This window comes from Paralichthys olivaceus, chromosome 9 (assembly GCF_024713975.1).
Source record: "Paralichthys olivaceus isolate ysfri-2021 chromosome 9, ASM2471397v2, whole genome shotgun sequence".
NCBI lineage: Eukaryota > Metazoa > Chordata > Actinopteri > Pleuronectiformes > Paralichthyidae > Paralichthys > Paralichthys olivaceus.
In genome coordinates, this window is record NC_091101.1 from 15,307,067 (window position 1) to 15,328,219 (window position 21,153).

At 42.4% G+C, this 21,153-nt stretch overlaps 2 protein-coding genes across 3 annotated transcripts in view; one reads left to right on the plus strand and one right to left on the minus strand.

Moving 5' to 3' along the window:
* Nucleotides 1-21,153, plus strand: part of dock2-like (dedicator of cytokinesis protein 2) — a 93,152-nt gene that overhangs the window by 47,635 nt on the left and 24,364 nt on the right. The gene's annotated exons all lie outside the window — the stretch shown is intronic.
* LOC109628671 (protein INSYN2B) lies at nucleotides 772-10,989 on the minus strand. 2 transcript variants are annotated; one of them, XM_020085925.2, is made up of 3 exons: nucleotides 9,269-10,989; nucleotides 4,837-4,911; nucleotides 772-1,087 (listed from the first exon to the last, which is right to left on the minus strand). In XM_020085925.2, the coding sequence occupies exons 1-3, from the start codon at nucleotides 10,846-10,848 to the stop codon at nucleotides 904-906; spliced, it is 1,839 nt and encodes a 612-aa protein (XP_019941484.2). In that variant the 5' UTR covers nucleotides 10,849-10,989; the 3' UTR covers nucleotides 772-903. The 2 variants fall into 2 exon arrangements, with proteins under 2 accessions (XP_019941484.2, XP_069387487.1); XM_069531386.1 differs by lacking the exon at nucleotides 772-1,087 and having other exon boundaries at nucleotides 9,254-10,989.

The following is a 21,153-nucleotide window of genomic DNA, read 5'->3' on the forward strand; positions in this document are numbered from 1 at the left end:
GCACGTCTGTGTGGAAATCCTTGAAACTCGATTGAGATTACAGCAACACACTTCCATTTTGGATGGTAATAAAGGACAGAATCAATCATTCTGTCTGTCAACGATGATAGAATTTGAAATGAACTGATGCAACCGGTCAGTCTTAGATCAGCTGCCTATCCTTATGTCTCTTAATGTATTCTTAATGGTGCTCTCTAAACCCTGATATCCATCCAGCGGCCGTCCGTTTCCAGAGAGCTCAGGAGGCTCTCCTGCTCATATCCTCTCAGCTCTTCATTTGTTGCTACATTCAGGTTTGAGGCTGTGAAGCCATTTGAAGACACTGTACTCCACATTGTTCACATTCTCCTCCTTATTGCTGTAGTTTAGCCAAAATAATTGTGAAGACTCGTTCCCGGCTGTGGGCATGAATCCGTGTTGGCATGACTCCATTCATACATCTATTCACAGCCAGTCAGCCAAGTTACAATCGATCATCCAGAGTGTCAACCCCTTTTCTCTTTGTCACACAACTCATATTTAGAAAACAGTATCATCACCTTTAGTCAAATGTTAATCACAAATTAGCCGTGAGATTCTGGCTCCCGCTGAGAGAAGGTCATGATGATCTCTTCCTCCCGCTCAGACAGACCTGAGAGGAAAGTTCCTTTGGCTCTCGTTTCCTTCTTTAGAGCATTTCCTCTTTTTCTACCTGATCCCTGGTGTGTTTTGTCAAAGATGACGAATGACTGCTATGGAAAAAAAGCGTCATTTACATCTCCCTCCTGATTTTGATGACACTTATACACACTACACACCCAAAATGACCACGAGAGAGTTAGAACGTTTTTTGTCCCAGGAAACATAATCCACACGTTTATGCGCCTGCTTCCCATAAAGGCTGTTATGTTTTTTCTCCACCGCTCAAAGCCACCAGAAACACTTCTTGCGCAGCTTCTTGACACGAGCCTTGGTGCCGGGGCGGCTGGAGGGGGTTGGTATGAGCGTGGGCTTGGTCAGAGCAGGTGCAGGCACATCGTACTCCCCGTCCAGGGCCTCCATAACTCCCTGGAAGCGTCCCTCCTGCTGTCGGAAATCATGCTCCACGCTGTGGGGGGAGAGCAAATGAGAGAGAAGTTGATAGCGGAGGAGAAAGGGACGAGGGGAGGCAGTCGGTGCTTGATTTAGAAACCGGGTAAGTGGCAAATCGAGTCAAATTTATTTGTAGGCCTATAGCTCATTTTAAACCTTAAGAGATTCCATGAGGGGGTAGAGAGAGAGAAGAAGAGCAGAAGGATGCAAGTTAGAAAGAGAGAGAGACTGAGCGTAAGATGAGCATTAAAATGTACTCACACAAAGCACTTTAAAAAGAGGTTGTACTTAAATTGAACACAGTTTTACACGGAAATGTAAAATCCTGTTATATTCTTATCCCTGATCTTTGCACCTTCAGGATGTACACACCCAGACGCTTTCACACAGGCCTTGACTAAGCACTAATTTCACCTCTGCAGTATTCTTCTGTGCTTCATGCATCGGTAGATCACAGGTTGGTGGAAGGAGAAAGAGAGCAGGAAAGGAGAGGAGCATTTGCAAAATGGAGAAGCTCAAAGAAGGAGCGAGGGAGGAACTTTTTTTCCTCCTCTGATGTGTTCAAAGCAGAACCCTCTGGCTTTATTTCTTATGCTCCTTTTCTCACCAGCTCTCTGAAGTGTCCACCGCTGCAGGTCATAGTTTCTCTCCATTTGCTAACTGTATTTTATGTGTGTGCATGTGTGTGTGTGTGTGCGTGTGCGCGAGCGTGCGGCCAAGCTATAGTGTTAACTAACCACATGGTGAGACTACTACCCATACACCTATCCTCCTGTATCCCAACACACACTCGCTCTATACAAACACATATGTCCTCCCCTGACGTCCACGTATGCATTTTTCACAGCAAGCCTAAGGCTGAGTGAGGGATAAAGAAGATGCATAGGGACTCATGGACAGAGAGGGGAAATAAATCATCTCTTTTGGGAAATGGACGGATGGGTAAATGAAAAAAAATACTTTAATAAAACAGAGCAGGGAACTCAGTGCAAAATAAAGGAGGTAAACAAAAAAAACACAGAGGGAGGTAAAGGAGGAGTGGAGGACTGCAACCAGAGGTGGGGTGAGAGGAGGGCAGAAAGGTTCATGCTCCCAGAGAAAGGGATGGAGGGAAAGAGTGAACGTAGGAGGAAGTAAAAGCTCTGATGGGCACAGAGGAACCGAGATGGCTGTCATGAATAAATGATGAAGATGTACTGTGACTACACAAACAGAAAATATTGGCATACACACACAAAATATAAATACAGTGAAGTGATGCATCTGCACTTTGAGTCAATTTGCAGTCTTGTTTTAGAGTGCTAACTTTTCTTTGTCCCCTCTCAGTTTCTCCCTCTCTACCTCACTACCTCTCTCTACCAATATCTCTCCCTGTCACACCATTGTTTGTGGGATTACGGCACAGTGGGAAATCCTGCTGCCCCTAATCCGTTGCGCGAGCTGTCATCTTCAGCATCTCTGCAAGTGTGAGCATGACTGTGTGTTCTTTCGGTTCCTGCTCTTATGAGAAACAGTTAAATCTTGAAGGTTAAAGTCAGAGGTAAGGTTTACGTTTGCATGTGCAGATGTGGGTCATGCTTAGGTGGAGAATACCTTTAGGTGTTACTATTCGTGCCTGTGTGTGCATTTCTTTATGTGTCTGAGCTGTTTAAACTTTGAGAGAAAAACAGAGGGGCTGTCAAACATTCCTCTCCTCAGACAAATTAATTAGCAAAAACATCTTCAGGCAGCCAGCCCACATCAAAACCATTTTTCTTTTCCATCACCAAATCTTTAGGATGGATGTTTGAGTCCCACGCGTAATTAATCCTTCGCTTGTACGTTTTATTTCCCTATCTCCCATACTCTTTACCCAATGTCCTCTCTGAGGGTTTGATAAGGCTGTTACTGTCCAATCAAACAAACAGAGCTATTGTACTTCTGTCTTTTGTGCGTCTTTATCACAATGGGCTGCGGAAAATGTGTTTTTCCGGCATAGGCTATGTAATGTATGTATAGAAACTTGAATAGATAAATGAGAAGAAATATAATTGCAAAGCAGATTTTGTATGTCTACGCAGCGTGAAATGTATTCATTTCTTTCTTTGTCAGTATGAGTGTGTAAATCGCAGTATATGTGACATGTATGCATAGATGTGTTTAATATACGCTGAGTTCCCTCTTCGCTGGATTAATCAGGACATGCGTGTACGTGATCATACATGTGTGTCCAAGAAAAACAAAGGGAAAGTGGAACACAAATGACATAATCTCAAACTGAGGAGAGAGAAAATACTTTTTAGATGAGGGTCCTCTCTTACTCTTTTAAAAACCCCACAAAATAATGATGACCTAAGAAATATTAAAGTGTCCTAGATGGTGTTTTTGACTAGTTTCTTTGTATGCGACTGCATATCCACTGTCTTTTTAAGAATATGTAAGGCTTTACTTGTACTTAGTTTCTTAGACTGCAAGAGATTTGAAGATTTCAATAGTTTGAGATTTAAGAAGCTTTTTTTTCCATTGAAATGTATCTTCATCAACACTTTTACACCAAAATTAGTATATATATAAAATGTTAGTAGCAATATACACTGTATATGTATGAGTAAGCTACCATGTGGCAGTCCTATCTCTCTGGTGTTCATTAACTTCCTGTGCTGAGGATCCTGCTGTGGTAATTAAGATCCAGGGGAGGAGCCAGGGGGATGAGAGCAGAGGAGGGGGTGTTGGGCTTGGATGCACATAGCAGACATGTTGTACAGTACAAATGAGATTAAATTACATTAATTTAAAGTAAAAGTACAGGTAAGATGTAGATGTGGAGCTGCTGGGAGACAAGAGACTTTGGGAATTTGGGAGATTTGGAATAAAGGCGCTGAAAATGTGTTTTTATCCTTTGTGGCCTGTGAGGGAGATTTTTATGAGATTGTAAACAAGCATCTGCTTCAAACGCTCATGCATATGAATCGTATTGGACTAAAATGAGGTTTTGATACCAAAGTATTCCAGTTACAAGTTGAAGTATCTTCTATGTTGTGTTTATCTATTCTCCATGAAGCTACTGTATATATGTGAAATACTTACAGTTTGTGTGAGCGAGGCAGACAGAGAAAGCGCTGTGTTGGCGGTTTGTGGGAATGGGGGATCATGTGATTATAGCTCCGGGAATCGTCAGACAGGATGAGCCACAGATGAGCAGTTTGATCAAAAGTCAGAGATGATAGAGAGAGAGCCTGAGCATGCATCGTATGACAAGATTTACAGAATGAGAATAATGAGAAGGATGGGGCAGAGTTGGGGATGGATTTACAGTGCGTTGTATCAGATTGTGGAGGTGCAGCTCTGTGGGTCTTAGAGGATCTAAGAATGCAATTACTATTTAGGTCACACACACACGAGGGAAGACTGCACAAAGACACATCATTTGCTTAATTTGTTTGTTTGCACACAACATTCTTTTATGTGTAAATAGCTTCCTTCCAGCATGTGTTCCTCCTGAAATATAAACCGCATCGCTCTGAGTCTTAGGTTTTTCATATGTTAGGAATATATTTTATGGGTTGTGCAGTTATTATAGTGGGAGAAACGGGCAGCGGCAGCAGGACACCAGGGTAATGAAAAAGGAAGAGATGTGCTAAATATGAGATAAAACCTGGAAAACAACAACAGGAAGTGGAATATTTTTCAAAGCTATACAAAAGCCTTTCAGGGTGAAGCTTCAGATCTGATTATGTTAAGAATGATTAGTCATTGTTGGGTTATGTAATGCACTGAGCTCATTACCTGTAGATGATGCAGGCCGTCTTTTGGCAGGTGGGGCAGTTGTTTATGTCCTGACCAGTTCTGTACGAGCTGCGACTGTAGAAAACAACAGATGCAAAACGTTCACACACTTTTGCTGAAGTTAAGTTGAACATGTGTTCATGTTAATGGTGCATGACAGATTGCACATAACAAATTCCACCATGATGTTTTTAACATAACACAAAGAGACATGTGCTCGAGTTGCGGTTCATGATTTTAATTTTGGTTATTATTTTAAAAGCTTAACATAATGTTCAGAAAACCTCACTTTTCTCAAATTGTCTATTTCTGTGGCTCCTCTTTTCTACTGTGGTCGAGCCGTCTCACACGAGAGCATTAATGGAAAACATGAACGCAAAAGCTGCAACACAAATGGAGAAGTCATAGCACAACCACTACGTAAAGCGGCTGCTGGCTTGACTGGATTTTCACAAATGTATGTAAGAAGGCTTGTCTCATTTTCATCATGCCCTCACTGTGGTTGTGTTTCTGTTGTGTAGCTCTTACAGTTGTGTTATGATTTTTACATTTGTCTTTTCCGTGCTTGTGTGAGCGTGCCCATCATACATTTTAGCTTCTGTCTGAAATGCTTGTTTTTGGCTGCTGTCTCTTTGAGGCCCCCATCCCAATAAAACCCAGTCCGCTCTAATTGGCCTGCTGGTTTACTCTGTTGTGATTGGCCATCCACTTCAAGCACATGTAGCAAGTGTCAGCCTCTGCTCTCGCTTTATCTTGCTTTGGTAAGGAATCTGCAGGCCACCCGATAAGCATGCACTATGCAAATGTGGGGCATCATGATGTCACATTCCATCACAATGATGCAGTAGTATCGGCCAGACTGCTGACAGGGTGTTTCAGGGGCAGAACATTCATTAAAGGCGGACTGTGGAACTTTTACCTTCACAAAAAACCCATAACACACTAAAGGAAAGTGACAGATCTTTTAAACAACTCAATTCAACACGATACAGTGATGTAATATGGGTAAATAATTGTAAGAATGCAAATTTTTGCACGTACAGTGGGCCAAGCTTTCCTAGAGCGGAAAGGGTCTCGCTCTCTTGACTGCTGGAGTCCCAGCTATTGCTCTCTCCAGCTACACTTACTATGTACAGCAACAATCGACTGTAGCTTGTAATATTCAGTGCATGTGACGTACCCCAACAGGACTATGCAAGACCTGAATAATCGGGTAAAAACCTGTGTTTTGTATTCCAGGCAGGTGAAACAGTTTCTAAGCATTGTTTCAGGGAGGTCTTGTTCTTGGTTATTCATGTGTATTGCGAATCACCCATGCGGACTGTGTTATCAAGTTTGAACAGGGCTACAGATCTAAAAGACAGTGCAGAAGTGTTGGAGAATACAAGATATTTAAACAAACATCTGACAAGCGCATTCTGACTGTCATGTAATTAAAACTCTTCATCGATGCCAAGATTTCTTTGGCCTCCCCTGTACTAAGCTGATTAGATGAGAGAGAGTCTGATTTATATTGATAAAGTCGACATTTTAATTACATCAAGAGAGACTGTGTGACTGGCATCCTGTTTTTTTTCCTCCCTCCCCTACCAGTCTTTTTCAAAGACGACAACAGCAAGAGAAGACAACGATTTGCTTTAGGAGAGAAGAGAAAACAAGGAGCTGAGCTCAGCCGACACTTTTAACACAGCGGCCCGCTTAGAGTACTTTCATTCACAACATCAGATCCACACAGGCCCTCCAACTCTTACTTTTATGTCTTTTTCTCACCAGCTCTCATTTACTCTTTCTTCCTCCTCACTCTGCCTCTTTTACCCTATTTGTCTCACACACTTAGTATAATCCATTAGCATCTTTGCAACCACACACACACTGAAGGATATGAATACATAATCTTATACAGTCACAGACTCGGGGCAGAACAACATGTACACTGAGTTTAGGAGCCTTATTGTGCAGCTTAAACATTAATTGCATTCCTCAAAGGTAATCTGATGGAGATTAGTCTGGAGCTAGAGACATCTGTTAACCCTGAACAGGAAGGAGGAGGGATGAGAGAAATGGAAGGAATAAAAACATGTGGAGAGAGAGCTTATGGAGATATAGGAACATTATTGTTATGAAAGAGATTAGATGAGAGGTCAAGGTAAGCTGTGTATTTATCGCATTAATGAAACGTGTGAATAAATGGTGGAAGAAAGAAATATGGTAAAAGCACCTAGGAGAAAAACTAGGTGTATTTGTGAAGAGCAGGATGAGGAGTGGAAAGCAATAGGAGGATGAAACTTAACATCTGACAACAATGGAGATTTTGTCAGGGAGAAAATCAAAAAACTGTGATGGGGCAGAGGATGGAAGAGGAGTTCAGTATATACAAGGAGGTGAAAGATGAGGAGAGAGGGAGAAAATTCATTATTTATGAATGAGGGAATGACAGGAGAGAGTGTGGTGGAGAATACGATGAATCGCGAGACACAGGCTAAAGAGCCTCGGCGATAGAGGAGGGCATTGATCGAAATTAAGTGACTATGGGAAACCAGCTGGGATGTATAGATGAGAGAAAGGAAGGATGTGTTGCAGGAGGATGAAATAATCAGCAGGAGAGAGAAAGAAGTGAATATGCTTTGGTGGGCAGCACGGTGTCTCTGAGGGGACACTGTTCCACCTGGGACTATAAATCCTACAGGGTATATAAGGTAAAAGGACAAAAAGAGATATAAGCATCTGCTAATATTGACTTCAGGCTGGCATGTATTATGTATCCCAGTAGGATTGGATCACACACACACACACGAAAACACACACACACACACTACAGCAACAGCCCTGACATTTACAATCTATTACACAGACTTGAACTTGTGTCAGTGTACACAATATATCGCCATAAAAACTCAAACGCACTCTCTTCTCAATCTTGTGGACTCCCTTGACACCCTCTCTTCCCTTTCTCTCTCTCTTCTCTTTATCCCTCCAGCTCCCAACCTCTCTCTGTTTCTTAAACACTTGCTCTTGCAGTGAATATTTCAACTTCTCCTTTATCTTCTTTGCTGCTTGGCATCAGTGAGGCAAGTCTTGTGTCTGTCACTGACAAGCTGACTGACTGATAAAAGCTGTACCACTATAGTCAGCTGAATGTTACACCACTGATCGACCGGCCGAGTGTTGGAACATCCTCACTGACCACAGACTACAGTTTCTTTTACATCATCAGGGTGCGTTTACTGGGAGATTAGATTTACCAACTTTTCACACCCTGTTTCAACTAAATGAAGGCTGCAGTAAAAAGGGAGGGACTTTTGGACAAACCGTAGCAGAGAATCACAGTATTCCCCCAAGTTTGCACATCAGGCGTTCCATCTGCTAGCACATCTCTCTATGCGTCCAATTCCCTTAACCATGCTGCTGCTGACATAGACATGTATGAGCTTCTAACTTCCTTCTGAGTGGTGATTACCTCTGCCAAGCAGGAGTTAGAAGAACCCATTCATTCCCCTCAGTGGGACTAATAAAGAATTATCTTATTTTATCTTCAATTTTGGTGCGGCTCCAGAAATGTTTTTTTCACTTTCTCAAACAGAAGATAAGATGAAGTCACTGAAGTCACAGTACAGCCATTGTCCCTTACTTATGTGTTTGGTGATTTTGCCAAATAACCTTTCAGCTGCAAATATTATATGTGTGCTGAGCAGCAGCTTGTAAATGGTTTGGAAGTGGCTGCTGCTCAATGTGTAGTCTTAATGGGCTGTGTTTACGTGTTCTGTTGTCTGACACCAGAGAGAGGAAAACATGACAATGAGAGCAGCTTTATGGGGAATTCAGCTGTGTAAAAATACTGCAAATGTGAGCATGGGGAGTTTGAGAGCAGCAAACGCATAAAGGGTTGAAACTGGCTGACACGAGGCAGAACGCTCAATGCGTAATCAAAATGCTAATTAGTGTGATACACCATCGGGCGACAGTGACTTTCTGAGCTGTAGCTACTTTCCATCTGAAGAAATTGTTTTAAGTGGTTCCTCAACCACAACCGTGTCCTCAATTTCTCACATTACATGGTCCAGCCTTGGTTTTGAACTAGTGTCATCTCTCTATCCTCATCTCTCCCTCTTTTCACACTCAGGTATCTGTTTACCATTCTCTTTTATCCATCCATTCATTATACTTTCAATCCCAGCTGACACTGTGAAAGACGCAGGGTACAGGTGTCCAGCCCATCTCAGGCACAAACAACACTCACATTCACAACTTTCAATGCCGAGTCTTAAATAAACCTCACCCTAGTATGCATGTCTTTGGACTATGGGAGGAGGCTGGAGTAGAACATGAAAACTCCACACAAAAGGACCCCAAGCAGCCAAACCACCCCCCATATATTATATTCTTACATCCCCCATCTCCCAATTTATTCCCTCCCTACCTCCCTTTATCTCACCCTTCGCTGAGGGCCTTGCTCTTCTCCAGGTCTTGAATGACGTTGAGAAGCACCTTGATCTTCTCCTGATTGGACATCAGGTTCTCCTCCACGCTCTGCAGCTGCCTCTCTATCCCTCGCGGTGCATTCCCCGTGTGTCCTGCCAACAATCCTCCCGGAGCCCCATTACATTGTGCTTTCATATGAGTCTTACAAGGCAGTGTGTGGTCGTCGAATGATTTGCTCTTCTGTTTTGTGTAGTCCTTGAGTTTGATCCGCTCTGAGGATGTTTTTCTGGGAGTGTGTGGTGCCTCCTGTGTGTTTTTGGTTTGTGCAACAGGTGTGGATGGTTTGGAAGGTGTGGTTTTCGGAGAATATTTCGGTGGGAGAGGTGGAGTGTTGGTAGACTTTGAGTCACCGTTAAGGGAAGCAGCTGCAGGTTGAGATGCGATATGGACAATTGTGTGTTGGTGTGTGTTTTTATCGGCTTGCTGGATTTTAGCCTTGTTGTGTTTGTCAGTGGACTGTGATTGTGTCCCCTGTGCAGGTGGTGCGTGTTCTTGTTGTGTATGTGTAGCTGTGGACATGTCTGTGTTGTTATGCGTGTTTGTGTCTATTGTTTGTGTGGCTGAGTCCTTGTAATGAGTGAAGTCTGCAGAATGTGGCCTCGTCTGCTGCTTTGAATCCTTTGTTTTGTTCTGACTGTGTGATGCGTGGTTGGAATGTGAGCCGTGTGTTTTTGGTATGGTGTGTGACAGCTGTGGTATCTGAGATGGTTTGACTAATGTATGTGTTGGGGTGTTTGCTGTGTCTGTCTTTTTGGTGTTCGACTGAGCGTCCACAACAGAGTCCTTTTTTGAGTGGTGGCTGGGGGCCACGGACGGTTTCCTTGGCGGATTAGGTAGAGTCTGGCTGGCTGTGATTTGATTGACAGCCCGCCTGCGACATGCCCCTGTGCACGGTGTAATCTGTGATCGCCTCCTCCCACAAGTCTCGCAGAGGCGAACCGGGGAATTTGCCATCATTCGACAGGGCCGAGGTGGGGTGGCGTGCACGGCCATACAAGCACTCCCCGTCTTTAAAACAGTACGATGGCCCTCTCCGCGCAATGACTGCACCCTCCTCCTCTCACAGGCCGGCTCCTTACCCTCTGTTGCTTCAGTGCAAACCCCTCCCACCATATCAGATGCTACAATACTGCCATTTGTATACCGAGCTGTCTTTTTACCTCTTGTGTCCTTTGGGTTTGTCCGAATACTTTTGATCTGGCAGTAAACTCCACTGCCTGACCCTTGTGACCCCATATCGTCCTGTGTCAGGCTGTTAATCTCGTTCTGAGATGTCTCCTTGGACCCCGGCAGACTGTTGCTGTCACTTTTGATAACTCCCCCTGCCTCTGCTGTCGTTGTTTTGTCTGTTGTCACGTTGAGGGGGGTGTGTGCGTTGGTTGGCTGGCTGCTGTGTCGTTTGATGGAGGGGAGAAATCGCAGTCCGGGAGACGTCTGCACCCCGACACTGCACAGTGGGCCCCATCGCCCCCCTGCCAGGGGGATCCCTAGCGCAGGCACCGGATTAGTTGGGTCAGCCACCCTCCTGCCCATACTCCTCTGCAGGTTGGCTCAGCCCCCTGAGGAGCTGAATGGGATGGAGGCAAACAAGGACATCAGCCAACGAGAGCAGGATTATATACAATAGAATACTGCTTTTTATTTTTTACTCCAAGTCAATATGTGTGGCAGTATGAGAAAGTTTGTATGTGGGAGGTGGAGACAGAAATTCAATATCCAATAAGGCTATCAGCTCTCAATGTCCTCCTATTAATGCCCTCCTTAGTAGCTCGACTACGTCTGATTGGACATCACTCAGTCTCACACCGGTTGTCCGTAGATGATGAGCTGGATGGATATCTGGGTATTCCTGGTTTGCCCTGGAGGGAGAGAGATAGGAAAAAGAAAGGCAATGAATGAGATGAATGACAGAAGAAACGAGGGAGACGGGGAATAAATAATCACACTGGCAGAAAGACACAGACATTAGGCACGTAAAGCACAATATAAAAGCTTCGACCTCGACCGAATGCACGCACTGACCGGATCGATAGAACTCTATCAACCTCTTATTAGACCAGGAGGTGGGTGGCAGTTATAGAGGCAAAACTCTAAATCCCATCAAGCTGTTGCTCTTGATGGAACAGAGAGGAATAGAGATATCTCAAGGGTAAAAGTTTATGTGTCTATAAAGTTGCAAGCTCCCCACACTCACCAGAGCTTCTGTCAATAAGTCTGAATTGCAGATGTCACTTGATGGCACAGTGTGACACATTTCAAACAATGCTCTGTTTGCCTTCCACAGCAGTATGTGAACTGATGATGCATCGTGCCCTGAAGTCTCTCATGGAAGCAGTTTGGGAATCTGCTTAAAAAGTTCAGCATAATGTTTTGGCAACTGTGTCTCAGAGGGTAGAACGGATGACTGCTCCTTGGGCAAGATTCTTGCCCACTGCCCTTGGGCAAGATACTGAACCCCAGTTGCTGCACATAGATGCACTCTATGAATGTGTGTTTGAATGGATGAATGGCAAAAACTCTACTGTAAAGCGCTTTGACTGGTCATCCAGACTAGAGAAGTGTTATATGAATACAGACATTTACCATTTAAGAGGTTCTGAAGCCAATGTAGCTATGAGGTCGAAAAGATTCTCAAAGAAGATATATTATACTCCTAAAGTTCAGAAAACAAATCACTTTTGCACTGTTCATTGCTGCAGCTTCACTTTTCAGCCTCTGAAGTGCTTGGTTTCAGCTACTGTCTCTTTAAGCCTCGCCCTCCTGGTAAAACTCAGTCTGCACTTTGTTGTGATTGGTCAACTGCTGCCAGCTCATGTAGGAAATGTCTTTACCTGGCTTTGTAAGGGCGCATGCCAGACTAGCTGCTAGGTATGCATTATGCAAATGTGGGGCATTGTGATGTCACATAACACACAATGGTGTTGAAGTACTGGCAGGACTACTGGCAAGGTGGGGCTTCAGGAGCTTTGTTTTCTGTGGGGTTTTTTACAGACCTGTAGCATATGCAAAAAAACACACTAGAGAAGAGGAAAACATAGCATATCCATCCTTTAATTACACTAACGAAAGCATAATTCTGAATATTATGTTCCATCTATGCCATTAGATTCCCCTAAATCTTGCATACTTAACCTTTAAAGCCTCATTTAGTTATGTATTAATATGCTTGGTCGAATTATTCTGATTTTTTTGGAGGCAAGCAAACTTAATGATCTGATCCTCATCTCTTCAGGTCACTGAGAACTTTAGTTCTGCACTTTGACACAGATTAGCTGATGAATTTGGGGTAAGATAATATTATATCTGAGTTTTCCCTGTGAGGAAATTGGGTCATTGTGGTGGCAAATATTAGCGGGGTCCACCAAAGAAAAAAAAAAGGCTCACATTAAAAGACTAAATGGATTTTTTTTTTTAAAACATAAATATGCAATTTATACGATATTATGAGGATGAAAAAGTGGTTTGACACACATTTGTCAGGTTAAAATCATTTTGCTCTGGAAGGTAATTGGCTGTGGACTGGGACTTCAAAGAGTCTGCACATAATGCAAACATTGCACGTTTTAGTTTTTTTTCTCTGGTCACATTGATTAAATCCGACCACTGCCCACCTGGGTGCTCTCACAAAGCCAGGATGCTGTTGATTCCTCAGTATTTCCAACAGATGTTTAGGCAGATTACAAAAGGTCTGCTCACAAAAGATAATTTGTGCATGCTTCACTCATCCAAGGCGTCTGAGTGAAGCCTCTTTGTCCTCATTCTCCTATCTTTCATAATAGTGTTAAAAATGTACAGTCATTGTGTGATGTCAAACCAGCTGGCATGCACGCACACAGAGCTGAGCTTTTTCAGCCAGCTGGTGCAACATGACAGCACAGATGCTTGTTGTAAAGGGTCATGACTGGGACAGTGCAATATTTTTCAAAAATAAATGAAATATGGCCTTGTTCACCTATTATTTTAAAAACCCATGAGATTACTACCCTGAGCTAAAAGTTTTCAGGCGAAGACTTGTCTGAAAAACAAAGGCAAAGATCAGCTGTCAGACTTTCCAGAAGTTCCTGAGCCTGTCAGTCTGTCTGTAGTAGTTAGAAATATGTTCTCAGCCCTGGACAGGTACTAACTCAACCTGACTGTGATGAGCTTGGCTGCTGCTCTAATAGTTCATATGTATTCAGGGTGAGATTCGTGTGCACATCAACTCATTTCAATGCTCTGTGTGACCTACGGCTCATTTTGATGGCACAAGCTGTTTTGAGAGCAAAAAACATTTTTGCACATATATTATTTCTCTCCCCATGACAGGAAGTGTAATTAATATCCTTAGACTCTTAGGAAGTTCACTTTTCATTTAAGATCATAAAATATTAAAACTGAATGATTATAGATTATTATGCTGGTGGGTCTGCCCATGAGCCACAGAGCAGGATTGGAAACAGTGTAAATTTAGATTGTGTTCAATCTGCATCTGTAACATTCTACATCTAATTCTAACATAATTGTAAGTGTCACACAGAACTGCACAATTAGTTCTCATGAATCAGCTCCTGGCAAATACTGTTGCTGCGGAGCATGACAGTCATACGGTGCAGCAGAGTTAGATCGAGACCTAAGAAGTTTTTATAGAGAAAGCCAACAGTTCCCATAGAGAGCAAACACTGCAACAGTGATGAGAAAAACTCTTAATAGGAATAAACCTCAGAACAAACAGACCCTGGGCATGCGACTGACCATCTGCCTCGACCAGTTGGTTTGGAAAGAGAAAAATAGGAGAGAGAGGGAGAGGTGGAGTAAGAGACGAAGAGAGAGAGAGAGAGAGACCAGAAACAGTTGTGTAAGTGTTGTATTTAAGCACAGTCTGACTGGTTGTTATAATGAGAATAGTAACAGTGATACTTTTATAGTAAGGAAGATTTTTATGGAGGTTGCAGGGGAAGCTGGAAACTATCCCAGCTGACATTGGGTGAGAGGCGGGGTAAAGTCAGCAGGGTGTTGCAAGGCCGACATACAGAATCAAACAACCAAACACACTGCGAGCAGCTGCGGTAAATTTAGAGTCTCCAATGAACCTATCCCCAATCTGCATGTGTTTGGAGGAAACCACCACAATGGTAGCAGCACCAATTAGCAATATTAATTATAATGACGATACCCAGTAAAAGAATCTCTGCTTCACTGACCTAATGCTGCTTTTTATATAAATATATATATTATATGAAATATTTATATAAATACACTGATAGTGATTCCGGCTGAAGGAAGGTTGTATTGCCTGGGAGATGGCAAGTGGGGATGGGGGAATGGGTAATTGACAGCCCAGACTGTTTATGATTGGTAACTATGGCAACTGCATTACCCATTTTCCTGGAGTGGACCACAGAGGTTTAGACCCAGAGACCATGCATTATTTTCGTGTGTGTGTGTGTGTTTGTAATCTGTGTGCAAAGCAGGCCAGCAGGTGGATAAGAATCGGACTGAGATGTGTTGTTTGCAAAAAGAAATTGCAAGTGATGATGATATTTCCTTCTGGGACAGGCAGACAGATAAACAAGGAGAGAGAGAGAGAGAGATGGAGGGAAAGAGAGAGTGAGTCTGTATTTGTGTTTGTACCAGAGAGGGTGAGGAGTGCAGGTGTGTGTGTGTGTGTGTGTTTGTGTGTGTGTGTGTGTGTGTGTGTGTGTGTGTGTGTGTGTGTGTGTGTGTGTGTCATCAAACAGTTTGACGTGGGAACTCAAACTAAGTCAATTGATGGAAATTTCCATGCAGCTCATTTCCAAGCATTTGTCTTTCCACCAGCAGCCACACACCTGACACCACAGCACCTGCTGCAATATACTGTCGCCCTCTCTTTTTCTCTCCTTTCTGCCACCACCTTATTTATATGTGTGTCTGTGTGTGGGTGACAACCATTTCAAGTCTCAGTCTTCACCCTTGACCTGCAGCCTGTCAGACAGAGAATGACACCATATCCATGGAAATCACTCTCTGTGATTCACACCGCTCTCTTTCTCCGTCTTTCTATCCCTCTTCCTTCCACAGACTGTGATCAGAGCAGGTGGTGTGTGTCGTCATACACGATAAGTAACGGTTAAGGTAACCAGAGGATATGTAGTTTGGAGTGAGCCCAAAGGTAAAGAGGTAAAAGAGTATTGACTAAGTCAGGAAATAATTCAGTTATCTAATTTAAACAGCTCAAGGCAACAGGTTTCGTCTAATCAGCCGACTTTTCTCTGCATTTGACTTTTTTTCTGTGTAGTTGTTCATCTCACATTATTTCAAACTGATCCACAAACAAGAAAAATAAGGAGAAAAGAAATGAATTTGTCAGATTTATAGAAATCGATTTTTCAAAATTGTCTGTACGCCATTTTCGGCATCATCCAATTAATGAAGTTTCTGGCTCAAATTTTTTTTTATAAATATTAAAATATATTTAAGGTCAACATGTTTTGCATGGTGAAGGAGGCATACTCTGTTTTCTCTCTGTCTGGCTTCACACTAACACATTGTTCTCCATCTTTGGTAAACCTCCACACATGGCTCAGTGTAGGTCTCAGTCTTTCTCTCTCCTTTCTGTTGCCACCTAATTATATGTGTGTACAAGGGTGACAACCATTTCAAATCTCAGTCCGCACCCTTGACCTGCAGCCTGTCTGGCAGTAAGTGACACCATATCCTTGAAAAGAAGAAATCTCCCTCAGTGATTCACATATCTCTCTCTTTCTATCCCTCTTGAAGTCTTTTTTAATACCACTCTCCCCTTGTTTCCCCTGTCTTTCATCATTACACGTGTTTGTTGTTGCACTTTTCCACTCACCTCCCCCTTTTCCATCTCTGTCGTGCCGTCTTTGATTTACAGTGCATTTCTCGCTCCTTCCCCTTTCTCTGTCTCTATATTTAATCAAAGTCTCTTACCAACATCGCACCTCTGGCTGTGCAAAATGAGTGAGGAGGAAAAAAGGGGAGGTGATGCCGTTGGTTCAGGGATGAAAGGGGAGGTGACCAAAGAGGAGAACAGGGGAGACGGCAGCACAGGGAGATGGAAAAAGGTGGTGGAGGGATAAAGGGGGTGAGAACAGGAGAGGGATCACGGATGAGATGAAGGTGATGCGTGAGCATGTGTGTGTGTGTCTCAGAGGCCAATTTTCCCAAGGTTAAAATCTCCAAAGTGTCAGATAGAGTTTGCTGAACAGCGAGAGAAGACTGGAGGTGAGAAATATGTGTGTGGAGACAAACATTGAAGGAAGTAAAGGAAAAGAAAGTGGGGAGCTGCACACATTGGTTGCTGGTAATCAATATGCACTGTGAGCGTGCTTGAGCATCTGTCACCACACATGCAGCCTTTAAACACTACAGGGAGGGTCTTGACGGGGTGCAGCTTTTTATGAAAGTTGTTTATAAATGCAATGTGTTCAATTTACCAGTGGATGGGTTTGGGCTGCTCAAAAATTGTTTGTACACACACACACATACACACACGTATGTCTCTCTATAGTTGTGGGGACACTCATTGACATAATGCATGACATAGCCCCTTACCCAACCTTAACCATCACTAAAGTAAACCTAATTCAAACCCTAACCATAAAACCAGGTCTTAACCCTCAAACAGCCCATTGAATTTGTGAGGACCAGCCAAAATGTCCTCACAATGATGGTATTAAAAGCAAAATTGGCCCTCATAACTACAGATAGACAGGTGCACTTGGTGAGGCCTTTTGTGCATCTGTGTACATGAATGTTTGAGTGAGGGCGCACTCTTGCCTTTGCAGCTGCGGTAACAGAGCACCGGATGCTCCAGCTAATCGAGTCCCCCTGTCATTTCAAGGTGAGCCTCATTTTTCAACCGGCGATTGATGGGCCGCGTGTGTGTGCTTGCGTGTGCGTGCGTGTGTGTGTGTGTTAGAGAGAGAACACTTTACTGCTCTGTAATCACCAAGCTTATCTCACTCACTCTCTTGGTCCTTTCAGGCAGGCCCTTGCACTGCTTTGTAGGCAATGTAGTCAAATGTATTTATTTTCTGTTATAACAACAAGGTTGAGCACTTTTCTAATAAAGTTCCAAATGGATTCACAAGACGATAGAAACAACACATATACATTAAATTGAACAGAAATTAAAGTTAGAAATATAAAATAAATGAAGTTCGCACAGAGATTGAAACATTTTAAGACGAGATTCAAAAGCAGTAAAAGAAAAAGCATTTCTGATGTCAGCTGTTAAGTCACTTCAGGCTAGAATCTGTGATAAATCGTCACATTATCTTGAACCAGTGATAACAGTCAGTTTTCCATTAAGGACACATGTTGAAGGATTTAGGACTATTTATTATAATAGTTGTCATGAAAAGCATTTGCCTTTAAAGCTCTGAATAATTCTGTTGTAAATATTTTATTTTCCATTAATATAAATCATCAAAATAAGCTTTAGCATAAATTTTCGATGAAGAATTGTTGAAAAGTTGAAGTGATGACTGGCCCAACCCACAATGATCTGCTCAGTGTAAGAGATGCTAAATTATTAAGACCTCCTCGCTGACTTCATTAAACATGTGTAAAGAGACTAATACGATCAGCAGACGAGCTGTCATCCAGGTCAGTTTACTGACTTCACTACTTCACCTGAATGAACATGAATCTTACCAGAATTACTTATTTACTAAATAAAAGGCCTTTTGTCTTTTACCTCTGATGCATGTTTGCAAAGTGCAGTAAAGCAGCAGGGAAAACCTCTAGTTCTGTGCCAGAATCAGTAGCAGTAGGAAGTAATGGTATGATTTCAGCTCGATAATTAATATTGTATGTCTGCAGAAGTCCGACATTTGCATGCTGCATTGCAGATACACAGCATGCACGTCTATGTGTCTGTTCTTCCTTTTGTTTCCATAATTGGTCACTGGTTTAATTTCTCCTCTGTGTCATGGTGTAGAATTTATCCCTGCACCTTTTCCGACAGAAGGAAGAAATCCAGTAATGAACGTCAGAACAAGCAGGAAACCATAGCTCAGCTGCTTCTGCAGCGTGTTTTGTTGTGCATTTTAATTGGCTGAAACCGTTTTTTCAGGGACAGTGCACTTTAATCAGCATTTCAACCGAGGAGCCAGAAGTCACAGAGGCTAATGTTCATATCAGAAAAGCCAGGGATCTCATCCAAAGCACAGTGATTCCCTTCACTGTGTGGGGCAGATTGTGTGTCACACTGAAACTCAAGTGTCTGCGTAGTGCAAACAGTGGAAAGTGTTATTCTTAGAGAAGCTTGTAACACGAGAATTTGATGCGGTTATCCTACAAACGCTTGCAATCCAAATGTTTTAAGAGAAACAGAATAATAGAGTATAACTGTGCTCTGTACATCTAGTGCAGCATGTTAATGCTAAATTTACTGACTCTGTCTGCGTTATGAGCCTTTTTAACACAGGACAAAATCACAGGTGTCACTGGAAACATTCCCAATGGCTAAGTTCTGTTCAATTATCCAACAAAGTTGTGACAGTGAGTCAACGTTGGCCCTTAAAACTGAGGCGGCTGAAAGAAACTTGAGCATCGTTCATTTTTAATTGTTTACACCTGCGATCGTGCAACTGGGACATGTCAAATATCTGTTTTGTTAGAGGATGATAAACACAAGGCCTCATGCATAAACCTCCTGGACGTCACAGTGAGTCACTCACTAACGCTGGAGACCCTCAAAACTACGGTTGGTGAGCCAACACTGTCAGTCCTTGCCCTTGGACAAACTCCTCTGAGTCTGTGTGTGTTTGTGCATGTGTGTTTCTGTGTGTTTGTGCATGTGAGGAATCACTGATGCACAAACTGGACTAAAGCAGAAAATGACTTCAGCCTGAGATTAGTTTTCCTCATTAGACCTGTGAGGTAGGCCGGCCTGGACCTGTCAGCCTTAATGACGCCCTAAGCTCTAATGATGATAATTATATTAATTTAAAGTACATTTTAAAGCAAAGGCCCTGAGTCTTTCCACTTTTACCTGGCAGATGTGAACATTTTCAATTGGCATTAAAAGCAATTCCTGAAAGTTTATCTTCAACTGGATTTAAATCAGTGGTGTGATTTTAAAGGATTTTTAAATAATGTATTGGAAATAAAAAGTGTTCATTTACATTTCCACACATTTTCTCACTTCGACATATTGCTTGGGGATAAATCTAGAGTTAGGGTTAGTTTCAAGGCGAGTGTCTCATCAGTCATCTGCCAAAAGTGTATCGGAAAGAGATGAATGTCTTTAAATTGGGATATCACCTTGATATTTTTTTGGTGTGTGAATTAAGATGTTATTGTCAAACTTCTGAGGTCAACTTGCAACGTTAACGAAAAAGGAATGATGGCAGAGACAGTAAAAACCCAAATCCACCTCATAAAAATGAATTTTCTGAACAGTTTAAACCCTTTCTAGTCACTTCTTCTTCTCTAAAGAAGGCGATTAGGCCATATCTCAAAGTGATTTCTTATTCCAGTCAGAGCGTCCTCAGAGAACCATAAAGAATTCTGTTTGGGTTCATGGTAAAAGCTTGTTTACCTCCAGTTAGGTACATGAAATGAAGAAAGAGGTGAACTATAAGAAAAAGAGTGTAGTATTGATAATTCTATCTGCCACCTTAATTGGTTTGTTTTGTTGTTGGCCAGAGGAACTTGTTTGTCGAGCACCAGAGCACAGAAACAAATGTAAAACTGAATATTTATGAGATATTTGCTGACAAATATTTGCTAATCACAGATTAACATTAGATCTAACAGAGGAAAACAAAGTGTGTGAGTTATAAGAGGCGCTGCAGATGCCCGAGCACACACATCTCATCAGCTTGGATAAGAGTGTGATATGGTCCGAGGTTTCCGCATTTTTTGCTCAAACTCTCCTCCTCTGACTCCCAGCCCTTTTTCTTCCCGTCACCTCATCTTTTCATCCATCTTTTTCACCTGTCTGTGTCCTCCCTCCTCCCTCTCTGTCCTCCTCTATCATTTCATCTTTGTCTCTGCTGTATCGCCTCTCCTGTCCAGGCATCCCATCAAATCTTTCCATCATTAACCCACGATCTCTCTATCTCTACTCCTTCCCCTCATCTCTCCATTCTGTTGGCCCCACTGCCCACACTCCCTCTCCCTCATCCATCTTCGTGCTCTTCTGTCTTTCTAATCCTTTTTTTTTCTTCACCGCAATTCATCTTTTTCTCATCACTTGTTTGCAGTCTGTCTAGTTAAGAGAGCAGCTAAAGTGTCACAGACTCTTTCTCTCTCTCACACACATACACACAATACGTTTGCATGTACACACACATTTCTCTGACTCTGCCACCCTGTCGTCCTGTCAATCTCTGATAACTGTTATTTCTCTTCCTCTCCATCATCCGTCACTCTTTGTGGTGAAAGGATGTGATTAAAGTCAATCCAGTATATAGAGCCATAACCTATTGATCGGTTTCACATTATACTACATCAAATGACCCTGTGCTGCAGTTGTTGCATTTGTTTGCATGTCTTTTTTTAAAATACCATTAAAATATCACAAGCAAATTTAAAGAAATGACTGCAAGCAAATGCTGGTTGAGCATTATTCTGTCGGAACAAGGAAATTAACTTGGCAACATCCTTGTGCATCACAAACAACCACAGGAACACAACAACCTTCCATACATGCAAGCATCATCACGTCTTTGTAATCTTTCATCCAATAAATGTGCTTCCATTGCTTTAGCTTCAATAATCATTAAAGATTGTAAATATTTACAAAGTAAAATACCTCTTCAATGTTTAAACTGACATTATAAAGATTTTGATGGGAAAGCAGAGTAGTGACGCTCAAAAAAATAACTGAACTCGGACAAA

What these genes read in the sequence shown, in the direction of transcription:
- LOC109628671 (XM_020085925.2), bottom strand. Translation starts at nt 10,848, where the DNA reads ATGGGCAGGAGGGTGGCTGACCCAACTAATCCGGTGCCTGCGCTAGGG. An exon ending in AGCAAGGCCCTCAGCGAAGG is followed by an intron (nt 4,912 to 9,268) that starts GTGAGATAAAGG and finishes TGTTTTCTACAG; the next exon opens with TCGCAGCTCGTACAGAACTG. An exon ending in ACGGCCTGCATCATCTACAG is followed by an intron (nt 1,088 to 4,836) that starts GTAATGAGCTCA and finishes CTCCCCCCACAG; the next exon opens with CGTGGAGCATGATTTCCGAC.